Genomic DNA, 11,230 nt, shown 5'->3' with positions numbered 1-11,230 from the left:
TTTTCTTTCAAATTTTATGTCAAATTGAAAGGTCACCATCCTTGTTTCGTATTTTCCCAGAAAAGCCTTTTGTAGTTCTGTTATAGCCTTTGTTGTCGTCATTGTCAAAAGCACCTTGATCATTATTATCATCATTATTATTATTATTATCATCATTATTATTATTGTTTAACACCCAAGCTCTTTTTCAGCACACCTTTATTATTTCGGAATTGCACATTTTTCATTTCAGCTTTTAATTGCTAAGTTAACCTGATCACTGCAACTTTAGAAACGTGGAACTGCGAAAGCTTTTAGGGTTATAAGCTTCACCTAGAATACAAAACAAGCCTGCGAAGCATGTGTAAAACCTCTAACCTCATGCTTAATTTCGTACCAAATGCTCGCAAATTCTACAAGTGAAGAAAATCTCAGGGAAATAAAATACTTGTGCTAGCCTGGTGGAGCTTGGAAAAAGCAGTTTGCTTTCATGAAATTAAAATATTCACCATCGAAACTTACGAAAACCACATGAGATTAACATCTTGTTGAGAAGCACGAAATTGTTAATACCATAATAATACATCGTCCTAAAACGCTCAGTGGTTGCCTTAATAAAGCTGTATTCTATCACAGAGCCCTGAAGTTAGCCACATTATGTTTACCAAGGTATGTAAGTCTTGTAAACTCTCACGGCTTCAACATAGTTGTTTTCACTCGAATTTCTTTCTCTCGCCCTTGAGATTAAATATTTATTAGACGGTCTGCAAAATCATGCGGACCGCTTCCTCTACCCGCTATATAAAATCCTATGTCGACGTGTGCAAATAAAGCCTGAAGGACCTTCAGAGAGGATGCCCACAGAGGATGGTACACTGGGAAGCGCTAGGGTTAAAGGAAAAAACTAGGGCCCAGTTGTTCGAAGGCTAATTAGCACTAACCCAAGGTTAAATTCTAATCAGGGTTTCTTTAATCCTTTGTTCACAAGTCTTTTATGGGATAACATTCCTTACACTTTTTAGAGCATCCAAACACCAAGTTGTAGACAAAAGGAATTCCATTGAATTTCCTTTTAAAGCTTTCAGATCTGAAATCAGCTTTTACGGTAACCCTGGTTTATCTTAACCCAGCTTTGAACAACCCGGCCCAGGTTTGCCTGAAAATTTTCATGTAGATAAACTCTCCCAGTTCTTTTAGGAAATCAGTCAGTAACACTGGATCCTGTGAAAAAGAGATGAGTTCGAGGTTAGCTTTAGCGGGAAGCGATAGAAATAAAGTTTAATTTGTATATTTAATGACCTTATCTTATATTGATAACAACATCACACAGCATACACAACAAGGCATGTTAAAAACTATTTTTTACAATTAGTCTACAAATATTTTCTTCAAATAACCAAAAACTGTGGGAGGAAGTTTAAATAAAATAACATTCGCTGTACTTGTTGACTAGGGGATAAACCAAAGCAGTATTTTCTAGTCTATTGCGATCAAAAAAAATTCCACAAATAAGCATAAGATTCATTTCCTACCATTCGTCTCTGGAGCCTCGTGTGAGAGTGTGACTCAAGAAGCGAGAGATATATTTCAACTGGGTGGACTTTCCTGGTCAAAAAAGGAGAACCTGGAATTCATAAATTCAACTTTGAATTGGAGCCTACAACGCTTATTGCTATGATTATAAATATCATCTTTATTATGATTTTAAATTATTATTGTAAATTCCAGTATTAATTCTATTATCCTTATCATCTTTATTGCTGCTATTATTACCATGACCACCTAACTATTAGCATCATAAGTTATTGCTTGAAATCTAAGAATAACATACTCATAAAAAATTGTTTAGGATTGCAGATTAAATGCACAGATGTAATGGCACAATCATGATTACTTATCATTTCCTTCCTCCCTTGACTAGCAAATATAACTTACCGTGTGGAGGTTTCACGGGGTTGCCTTTATGTTTCTTTGGCTGCTTCACTCCTACGCCTCGTCTCTGAAAAATAAACGAATTAGAGTTATATTATTCAAAGCAATTTTGAGCGAGTAAGTTTTTACTCCAATCTCGTATTTCATGGGCGTAGTTTCGATACGTACATGAACAAAGCTTGCTAGCTTGACTACGACAGTGAGATAATAGCGCTCTCTGCTGCGAGGGTCGTGCATCATACGTATCTATAATACCGCAGTTCAAAATATATGAACTTCATATATTCATTGTATCTGATTTATCATCACGGGTTTATTACGAATCAACTTAACGGCCTGCTCCCAGTTGGCTTGTTAGCTCAATTGGTAGAGCGCTGCACCAGTATCGCAGAGGTCAGTGGTTCGAATCCCGTACAGGCCTGATTTTTTTTGTCAGGTCTGATTTTCACTATTGCATAAATAGCGCTCTCTGCTGCGAGGGTCGTGCATCATACGTAACAGTGAGAAAATGTTAGATCCCGATTGAAGAAAAATTTGGTCACTATTATTTTGTCCGAGTTATTAATTGTTATTTTCATTATTGTCATTATCCGTATTTTATTGATTTTTTTGTTGTTGTTGTTTTCATCATCATCAACATTATCATTATCATTGTTATTACTTGTATTGTTATTATTATGATTATTATTATTGTCATCATCATAATTATTTTTTGATAGCCTGCCGTTGATTTACCTGCTCGAAAAAAGCCACCATCTCAGTATTGGCGCTGTCATGATCATGTGAGACTGTTATTTCGCAAAAGAACTGCTGCTTCGTGAGATCCACGTGACTTACTTTAAAGACACAGAGAGGGAAATTTACGGAGTTTTCAGGCGAATTCCATGCAGTCTTTATACTTATCACCTAAAATAGAGACATCCAAACAGACAACATCATTTCCCAATCATAGCTTTTTAAACTGATTGGCCACAAATTTGTCGCAAATTTTCTATGCACCACTGATTCAAAAAGTGTCAAGGAAAGCCTACCCCTAAGAATAAACTTTAAGTATTCATAATTTGGAAACTCCTCATTCAAACTTTGTCAATGCAAATTTTCTCAAAGACGAGGGACAATCTTCTCGTAGTCAGTGGGCAACCAACACTTATAATACGAATCTTCTTTTTCGAGAACACTGGACAGTATATTTTGCATGATTTACACTTTGAGTGATTTTTTGGCAGTTTCTCAGAAAGCATAGTATCCCGTTCCAGAGTTTAGAACCAATTATTGAGAAGGCGTTCCGTTTTTGTTTTCTTTTATTGTGTATTTCACGTTTTTAGAGTTTCAGTGTAATTTAAGTCCGCTTGATTGGCTTTAAAATTGACTCTGATTTCAATGTAACTTTAATTGGACGTTTTTCTTCTCTATACGCCTTACTTTCTTAAACAATAAATCTATATTCATTGCAGACCAACTATAAACTTTTTCTCGCCATCACAAACATCAGTTCACCTTTACGTTGGCTCCTTTTATCTCCCATCCTGGATCCAGATCAGTTAACTCAATTTTGATGTTTTCCTTGCTGTTGGACACAAACAAGCCTGAAAGAGTTGTAAGAAGTCGGTTCCCTTTTTCTTCTTCTTTCTTGCAAACCATCTGTTATAAAGTAAATATGATACGTTAACAAGCTAAACAAAGCCAACCACTAAACGGAGTAAAAAGAATGAGTAAATTATTAAAAAATAATGAACTATGAATAATTAAACAGATTTATATAACGCTAAGAAGCTGATGAAACACTACTCCGAAAGAGTTCTTGTCTTTATCTGAAAAAGAAACGTCCTGGTCGCGTTCAGAAGCTGACTTTTTCTTCTGCTGAGTCAGCTTTTTAGAATTGAATATGAACCAGTAACGTCTGAATCTTCATTGGACCTAATGTGTTGACAGCAATTTATGCTTCCACTGTTATTTCTATTTTATCATAAATAAATATTACTCCTACTATTACAATCCTAAGTATTTTCATAGTTATTATTGTTATTATTATTACTGTTATCATTTATTATTATTTATTATTATTATTATCATTGCTATTATAATCGCAGAGAAATCAACTGAATGCTTCATTCTAATCAAGCAGCACAGGGCGAAAACCGTAACCTGTGAGCCATGGAGTAAAAAATAAATGTACATTAACTAATCCTAAAAAGCTTTTTCGTTGTGTCTACGGTCCTCCTTCTAACAGGAACTCAAACTGCCACCTTGAAAGTCCGGGCAATATTCAGCGTGCCCGAGAGCACTGCCCTCTGCATCTTTCGCAGTACGTCTGTACTTCTGCCTCCCACCAACTCGCGCATCATGACATCCAGCTCCCGTGACCACCCCCCGAGGGCATCCATTATGATGTTATATTGCTCCACCTCGTAGCCTGGGAGCTGCTGCCTTAGTTCCCATAGAAGGGGTCCGTACTTCAATGTCTTCTCTTCATCTTTTCTTGTCCGATTGTTAACCAACGGGCAGCTCATTTCCAGCGTCACAACTCTCTGGCACATATGATTTACAATGCGTGCATCCACCCTATTGCATCTGACCTCTTGTTGATCAGCATATATAGGGACATCCCGATAAGCTTTAACATTCTCTGACTCATACACGGGCTTGGGCTTGTCGGGTGAGTACCAGGGTGGTATCTCGTCTATAACTCCCTCATCATACAACAGTTCGTAAAACAGTACCTTCAGTGATGCGTCGTGTCTAGAGAGATACTTGCCCTGGGCCAGCGCACTGCATCCTGACAGGATATGAGCCACGCTCTCTGGAGCCTTACCACATAATCCGCATCTCACCTCGCCTTCCCCGCTTGTGTGGGTCTTCTGACTCTGTATACTCGCGTTGGCAAGAGCTGCTCGTATAGCTCGACGAGTCCAGCAATTGTGTGTGATGGGCAGTTCTTCCACTCTGTGAGCCACCAGAAACACCCATCGGCACTCAAACTCTCACCCTCCAGCCTGGTAGTCACTAGACGCCCTTGCCATCGTTGGTTTCTGATCTCATCTTCTAATTTCTCAATTTGGCACCTCCGCACCTCTTTCTTCATCTCTTGCTCGTGTTCCAAATCCAACTCCTGCCCAAACTCCTCCGCGCACTTAGCCGCTTCTTTAAAAATGGACTTAAGCCCCATCCTTGCCGCTTGCTCTTCAAACTCCCGTACCATTCCCAGTGCACGATCTTCATTGCCATGGAGTCTGACTGCACCCTTGATTTTTGTGGCTTTGTACTCCATTTTAACAGAGCGCAATCCCCGCCCTCCTTTACTTTTTACCATATACAACAATGCATTCGAACATACATTATCATTAACATTATTATTATTATTATTATTATTATTATTCATATCGTCGTCCTCACTTGCATTACTATTAACATTACCTTAAACGCCATCGTTGAATCATCTATCAAATATACCCGAATATTCCAATTGCGACCTTGTGTGGGCTCTTTTCCAAAGATCGCCATTTGCATTCGTTTCTGGTCATCTTCTCTTGGCACTCCAAAAGCAGCAACCTCGAGATTTTTTGTTAGCACAGGCAACTTCAACTCAATATCGTTGTGTTTTATCTCCACCTCAGCATCGGGGTAGACCTCCATTATATTTCGCCACTTTTTCTTCCTCTTGCGTTGATTAGAATATGGTCGGCAGTTGACTAATATGGTCCAGGAATTTCCCTCCGCCATCAAACAGCAGTGTTCGATCAAAGTCGGCTGTCCATTTTTGTGGACTTTGTAGCAACCACTAATCATAAAAGAACTGGAGATACCGTTTTTGAATCCTTTTCCTATTGTTGGGAAATCAATGCAGTCGCTTTTGCTTTTAACTCGGGAACAACTGAAAAAGGTTTGACGATAATGAAACCTGCAGCAAACTTTGAATACCTGTCTTGCGTTTAATGAACTTTGTAGACGCATTTTGTAATCCCCACCCGGAAAGAAAGTCCAAGATCTGGACAAGTCATTCATCTATCACCTGAGTGAGAATTTGAGGGGGGGGGGAGGGGGTGCGGGGGATCAGAGAATTTTGGTTGGGTCAAAATTAAATGTACCTGATCCTCCCATAAGGCTCTGTAATATTCTTATAAAACCCCAATTTTGACTGTCAATTTTTTACAGATCCTCCTTTAGCCTCTGTTGATAACAAGTGAATCCCCAACAGTTCCCCAAGAAAACTATGTGGTTCTCAAATACCCACTCCCACCCCAAATAACGACTGGTTCCTTAGAAAAAAAATTATTTATGTAAATGAAGTCCATGCGAAGCTCCCACCCAATTCCCCCCCTCCCCCATCTCCCACCCCTTACCCCGCCGGAGATGAATAATAAGTGGTCCCTTGGAGAAAAATAAAGATAAATGACGGAGACCTATTTATGTTTCAGTGTTTCATGGAAAAGCGGGAAAGTTCTAGAAAATTACAAATGTTTCAGCCTCAAAGCATTATGTTGCGACATTGCGGTGATGCAAAAGTTATGGTGCAATATATTGGTAAATTCTTGTAGTGTCAATGAGTAGGCTTCAAAAAGTCAAAATTGATTAATAGGCTCCCGTTTTCTTATGGTAAAGAGCAGCGCATGCAGCTTCAATTTCTTCACTACAAAAACCGTAAATATACATTCGAAGTTCCAAGTCTGACTTTCTGCACGATATGAAAGCCTATTTTAAATATGCATGTTATTAAACCAGTAAAATTAAGGAGCAGGTCAGGTAGGAAATGCAAATCCTATCAGAAAACACGATGCAACTCAGAGAAATAAGAAAAAAAAGCCTTGCTGCAATTAATGAAGTAAAGCAAAATAGAAATTCTGCCTGAAAAGGTTTGTTGCTCGATCGATAAGAATAAAAACGTATGTTAATATCGGTTTTACCCCTTAATTTGCATATTTGTAACCCCTGACTTGCCTGCACGCATCTTTGCTGTCGCGGTTCGTTTTCTGATCCGAGTCGTCAAGTTATGATGCGATGAACATCTCTTTCCCTGCTATTGAATCTAAAATTATGCTTATCAGCTTATTTTGAAATGTAAACAAGGCCAAGGGGTTTCCCCCTGATGAATAAATCATAGGTTGCCACAAAAAAAAAAAAAAAAACCCATCAGCGTATTTTCGTCGCAAAGAACGCTTATTTTCCATATTTTGGTCTCAAACTTGGATAACATTACAGAGCTAGCTCTGCACTCGGTTTGTAGTCCGTTTTCGTTTTCCATCAAATTTAATCTGGTTGAACAAAATAGAAATACGTGATGCTTTGAAACAACGAGATAAATTGTCAATACACAAAAGATGGGGTTTTTCCCTTGAAACTGAAACTGCTTGCAAAGTCAAACATTAAATAAATTGAAAGTGAACCTGCTTGGGAATTACCCTTTTCGGATGCACGTCTCAGCAGGGTCCAGGTGATCTAATATAACGAGATTAGGCATTGATGAAAGCATTTCTTCTGCTCTTGTACTAACTGGACAAGGCTCGCCGAACGTCACCAACTTATGACCTCAAAGTTGTCCCTTGGGAAAGAAACTAAAATAATCGTTTCATATCAAGTGATATTAGGGTCTTATCAGGTAAGTAACGGAAGGAAGATATCGTTTCCTTGAGGCGATGTTTAATGTCTGAGAAAGAGTCTATCGTCACCGCCACGATACGGGCTTTTCAAAAAGTGTGGAAAAAGTAGATTTCTCGCAGATTTTTAGTATCCGAAATGGACACCCAGGAAAACCTTTGCAATACAATTACGCCAAAGTATTATACGAGGCAATGGCGGGCTAGGAAAAGCATATATAGCATTCACAACAGTAGAAAAATTTTAGTTTCTACGGGTCTGACCGAATGAAAATTGATAACAGAAAACTACAAAACCGAGTCCTCTATAGGTTTCAAGTAGCGATTATTTGAGGCCGAAATCAGTGGTTTAAGCAGCTTCTATGGGGAACATAAGATTCGCCCCTGTTAAAAAAAAAAAAAAAAAAAGAAAGAAAGAAAACAGCCTCACAACATATTTTGGCTTAGATGTAAATAGGGTTATAGACGCGGTGATAACCCTTTGGTTCGGTGAAGTATGATTTCGAAATGGTCTTTGTGAATTCAAACTTAACTATAACAATCGGCATCATCTCCCACAGGTGTTTTGGACAATCACACATCGTTTTCCTTCAGAAAGAGTGGATAAACGATTTCTTACATGTTAATGTACTCAGAGCTTCAGAAGAAGGACAATTATCTATTTATGCTCAAGATGATTGGATTAAGTATTGCCTGGCCAGGCTGAAGGGAGTATTGCCGAAGAGCTGAAATATTGGCTTCAAAGGTAACTTGAGCGATTCTTTCAACTTATTCGCGTTTTGTGTATCGACGCGTAGATGGAAAATCTTTATATCTACAGGGCTGTAATAGTTTGGTCACGCTTCGTAGCAACCCAAACTGTAAATTTAGTTTAATAAGGTTCTTAAATAAAAGTTGTTGATTCTTTTTTTTTTTTTCCTTTAAGTTCTTTTCTTTTTTCATTTTCGGAGGGGGGTACACAGTTTGTCTTTTTCCTGAGAGCTTATTTGTCCAGCCATGAATAGGGAGAATAGCTAAGACAATTGTCTTAAAGCCGTCAGCATAAAATATCAGATGCTGCTCCTAAATATTGCACTATATATATCGTTTATTTCGTGTAGTCCTTTGATATCACCAGGCACATATTTGTGTACATACCATCTGTTCTTTAAACTGAGTTCTTTTGGGGATCGCTATTGTGGAGGATACATTCGCTCGGATCATGAGACACACGGATCCATAAGATATATCGTGCACCATGCATTCCTTATCGTCCATAAATAGCTACTTTGACCATGGGTTAACTTATATACTCCTCACACACTGTTTCTTTTCATAGGACAGAAACTAGCGAAGAAATAACAACAACTTCAGGATCTATTTGTTAAATACAAGAATCCAATATGTCAGACTACATTCCCTTGCCAACCCAACAGTCTTGTACCGATGACGAATATTACAGAATAAACGTGTTCAGCTACGCACGACCAACCCCAATTGGCGGTACAGGACCACTTAAACAACTAGTTATGTTTATAACGAGGGCCTTAGAAGATTCTGCGCTGTTATCTATGGAACAGGTGAGAACTGAGGATTTATAAAATTATGGAACATACTTGTATATGATTCATGATAAGGGTCCACAACTAGAGAGGTGATATGAGGGGCTGGGGTATGGGCTAGGGTTTGAAGATGTAAAGAAGCAATTATTTTTTTTTCCTTTATTTTTTTGTACATCTAAGGCGGAAACCTTTGAACACATTAGGTAGAAAGTGAAAACGGTGGTCCACTTTCCTAAACTCTTGCCTCTCAGTTCATTATTAGGAACAGAATTCACTAAGAAAATCGAATAATGGAATACATTTTTTCCATGCAGAAGCAGTTTGATCAAGGTATGATCAATTTACGGTCTGTATATTCAGACAGTTTTTGCTGGAGGAAAAGCGAAGGTACCAAGCTTCTTGCCCATTTAGTCATGGAAGATTTCCAAGCCGAAAAGCAGGTAAAACCGTTTTCTTGATTTTTCTGGTCTTAGTGCTTTGTGTTGCTGTCCTTTCAGATCTCCGATAATTTATGATCATAAATATATTTCTCTATCCAGCGCGGTGCGAAGAGCGGTACGTTAAAAGGCCTGTAAGATTGTGATAATAAGTGCATTACTGACCAACCTTTTGGTGTCTACTTCCCAGGTCGATCGACGCAAAATTGATGAAATGAAACTTGGCAAGAATCTCATTTTTACCATGCCGAAGAGCAATGCGTCCTTCATGACAATGGAGGCGACACTAATGAACGAAAACCGAGATATAGTTTTTCAAACAGGAGAGTTGGACCTGGATCTATCAGCGGTTTGTTAATTCTTTAATAGCGTATGATTTTGAACTTTAGACCCATCAATAAAAAGAGAAAATTGTTGGCAATTCCACTATAAATATTGAGCTCGCTGATGGTTTCCTATTATGAATATATGTAGGTTCCACTGTACATGCGTGATAATTACTCATTAACTCTAGAATGTAATAAGTTAAGTTGTCTGTACACTAGCTCAAGGATTCTTTGCATGATGCATGATACGTAATGAATTCAATTTTTTTCAGCTTCAAGACGAGACACGCCCTGGTGTGGAAAATGTGCATGAAGAAAATCAGCCGATGGAGATGGAGGCATGATGCCGCGTTCAACGTAGAGATAAATAGATTATTTTAATACTAGTTTTTAAAAGGAAATTTCTTTTTAATTTGCTCTACTTAGCATTAAATTGGTAAAGGTAATCACATGAGTTTGAGTGCAAGTTGGTGCAGATAAGCACAAGCAATTTCTTTTAAAGACCAAAAAAAAAAATGCTCAAGTCTGTAATCTTTGAAAAAAAGATACGCGTGCTTTTCAATTCCTAAAAAAAAAAAATCATGTGATTAACTACTGGTAACATAGAGGGGAAAATGGAGATGTACACAAATTGCTAGTAGAACCAATGTACTCAAACATGCCAGTTTTTCTTACTCTTTTCTTTTTTAACTTTTTTTTGTTCTTCGCATTCAATCAAACAATTTTCTAGCCGTGTTTAGTTTCGTTCTTTTTAATTTTTCTTTTATAACCTCACTTTTTAACTTACTTTTGCACTTTTTTTTTCGCGTTGAGTTCGCTATGAAAACAGCATTTCTTCTATCCAATCAGATCTAAGAACTTTTTTATGTCATTTACTAATAACAGAAAAACAGTTCTTTATCGGGCCATGCGACAAAGCAAAGGTGAAAATTATCGGCTATTCCTACATTAAGTTTAAGAAATTCTTTTCCCATATAAAATGTTATAATAAATATAGAAAAATCACTGTTTGGAGACTTAAACTACGATCTATCTCCAAAGAAACTGCTTCACGATACAGAAGAAGTCATCAGATTGTTTAGCACCTATCAATTTTCCCAACTTATCGAAGACCCTACGAGAATCACCGAAGCATCAAAAACTTTAATTGACGTGGCATTTACAACCAACGCTGACAGAATTGTTACTTCTGGCTTTTTGAACTGTTCTATTAATGATCACCGACTTGTTTACATCGTCCGACGAGCGAGAATTCCCAGAGGAGAAATAAATACTGTGCGATGTAGACGCTTTAATAACTATTCTTCTCAAACTTTGGCTGATGATCTGCACTCTGCCTCTTGGAAAAACATCGACACCTCCATCACAATAAATGAAGCTTGGATGCCCTTCAAAAGAACCTTTATGAAAATAGCGGATAAACA

General features: G+C 37.9%; 2 protein-coding genes and 1 pseudogene across 4 annotated transcripts; 1 reads left to right on the top strand and 2 right to left on the bottom strand.

Moving 5' to 3' along the window:
* Nucleotides 1–181: 181 nt before the first annotated feature.
* On the bottom strand, nucleotides 182–6,994 carry LOC111325841 (netrin receptor UNC5C). Of its 3 annotated transcripts, none has more exons than XM_022929757.2 (7): nucleotides 6,847–6,994; nucleotides 5,326–5,732; nucleotides 3,409–3,552; nucleotides 2,647–2,817; nucleotides 1,915–1,978; nucleotides 1,512–1,603; nucleotides 182–1,200 (listed from the first exon to the last, which is right to left on the bottom strand). In XM_022929757.2, the coding sequence occupies exons 1-7, from the start codon at nucleotides 6,854–6,856 to the stop codon at nucleotides 1,096–1,098; spliced, it is 993 nt and encodes a 330-aa protein (XP_022785492.1). In that variant the 5' UTR covers nucleotides 6,857–6,994; the 3' UTR covers nucleotides 182–1,095. The 3 variants fall into 3 exon arrangements, with proteins under 3 accessions (XP_022785492.1, XP_022785491.2, XP_022785490.2); XM_022929756.2 differs by having other exon boundaries at nucleotides 1,512–1,584; XM_022929755.2 differs by having other exon boundaries at nucleotides 5,326–5,782; nucleotides 6,847–6,964.
* Nucleotides 3,559–5,319, bottom strand: LOC148724428 (uncharacterized; annotated as a pseudogene).
* Nucleotides 6,995–7,346: 352 nt separating the features above from the next.
* LOC148724427 (uncharacterized) lies at nucleotides 7,347–10,812 on the top strand. Its single transcript, XM_088729292.1, has 6 exons — nucleotides 7,347–7,504; nucleotides 8,063–8,247; nucleotides 8,821–9,061; nucleotides 9,358–9,483; nucleotides 9,671–9,829; nucleotides 10,079–10,812. Exons 3-6 carry the CDS (start codon nucleotides 8,885–8,887, stop codon nucleotides 10,148–10,150), a joined length of 534 nt encoding a protein of 177 aa, XP_088585418.1. The 5' UTR covers nucleotides 7,347–7,504; nucleotides 8,063–8,247; nucleotides 8,821–8,884; the 3' UTR covers nucleotides 10,151–10,812.
* Nucleotides 10,813–11,230: the final 418 nt, after the last annotated feature.

The sequence above is a fragment of the Stylophora pistillata genome, chromosome 8 (genome assembly GCF_964205215.1).
Source record: "Stylophora pistillata chromosome 8, jaStyPist1.2, whole genome shotgun sequence".
NCBI classification, from domain to species: Eukaryota; Metazoa; Cnidaria; class Anthozoa; order Scleractinia; family Pocilloporidae; genus Stylophora; species Stylophora pistillata.
Note: the sequence above shows the minus strand (reverse complement) of the source record. Positions and strands in the feature narration are given on the sequence as shown.

Coding starts and splice junctions, on each gene's coding strand:
- LOC111325841 (XM_022929757.2), bottom strand. Junction 1,979..2,646: donor TGGTGGCTTTTTTCGAGCAG/GTAAATCAACGG, acceptor TTTATTTTTCAG/AGACGAGGCGTAGGAGTGAA. Junction 1,604..1,914: donor CCCCGTGAAACCTCCACACG/GTAAGTTATATT, acceptor TATGAATTCCAG/GTTCTCCTTTTTTGACCAGG.
- LOC148724427 (XM_088729292.1), top strand. CDS start 8,885: ATGTCAGACTACATTCCCTTGCCAACCCAACAGTCTTGTACCGATGAC. Junction 9,484..9,670: donor ATTTCCAAGCCGAAAAGCAG/GTAAAACCGTTT, acceptor TCTACTTCCCAG/GTCGATCGACGCAAAATTGA. Junction 9,830..10,078: donor TGGACCTGGATCTATCAGCG/GTTTGTTAATTC, acceptor AATTTTTTTCAG/CTTCAAGACGAGACACGCCC.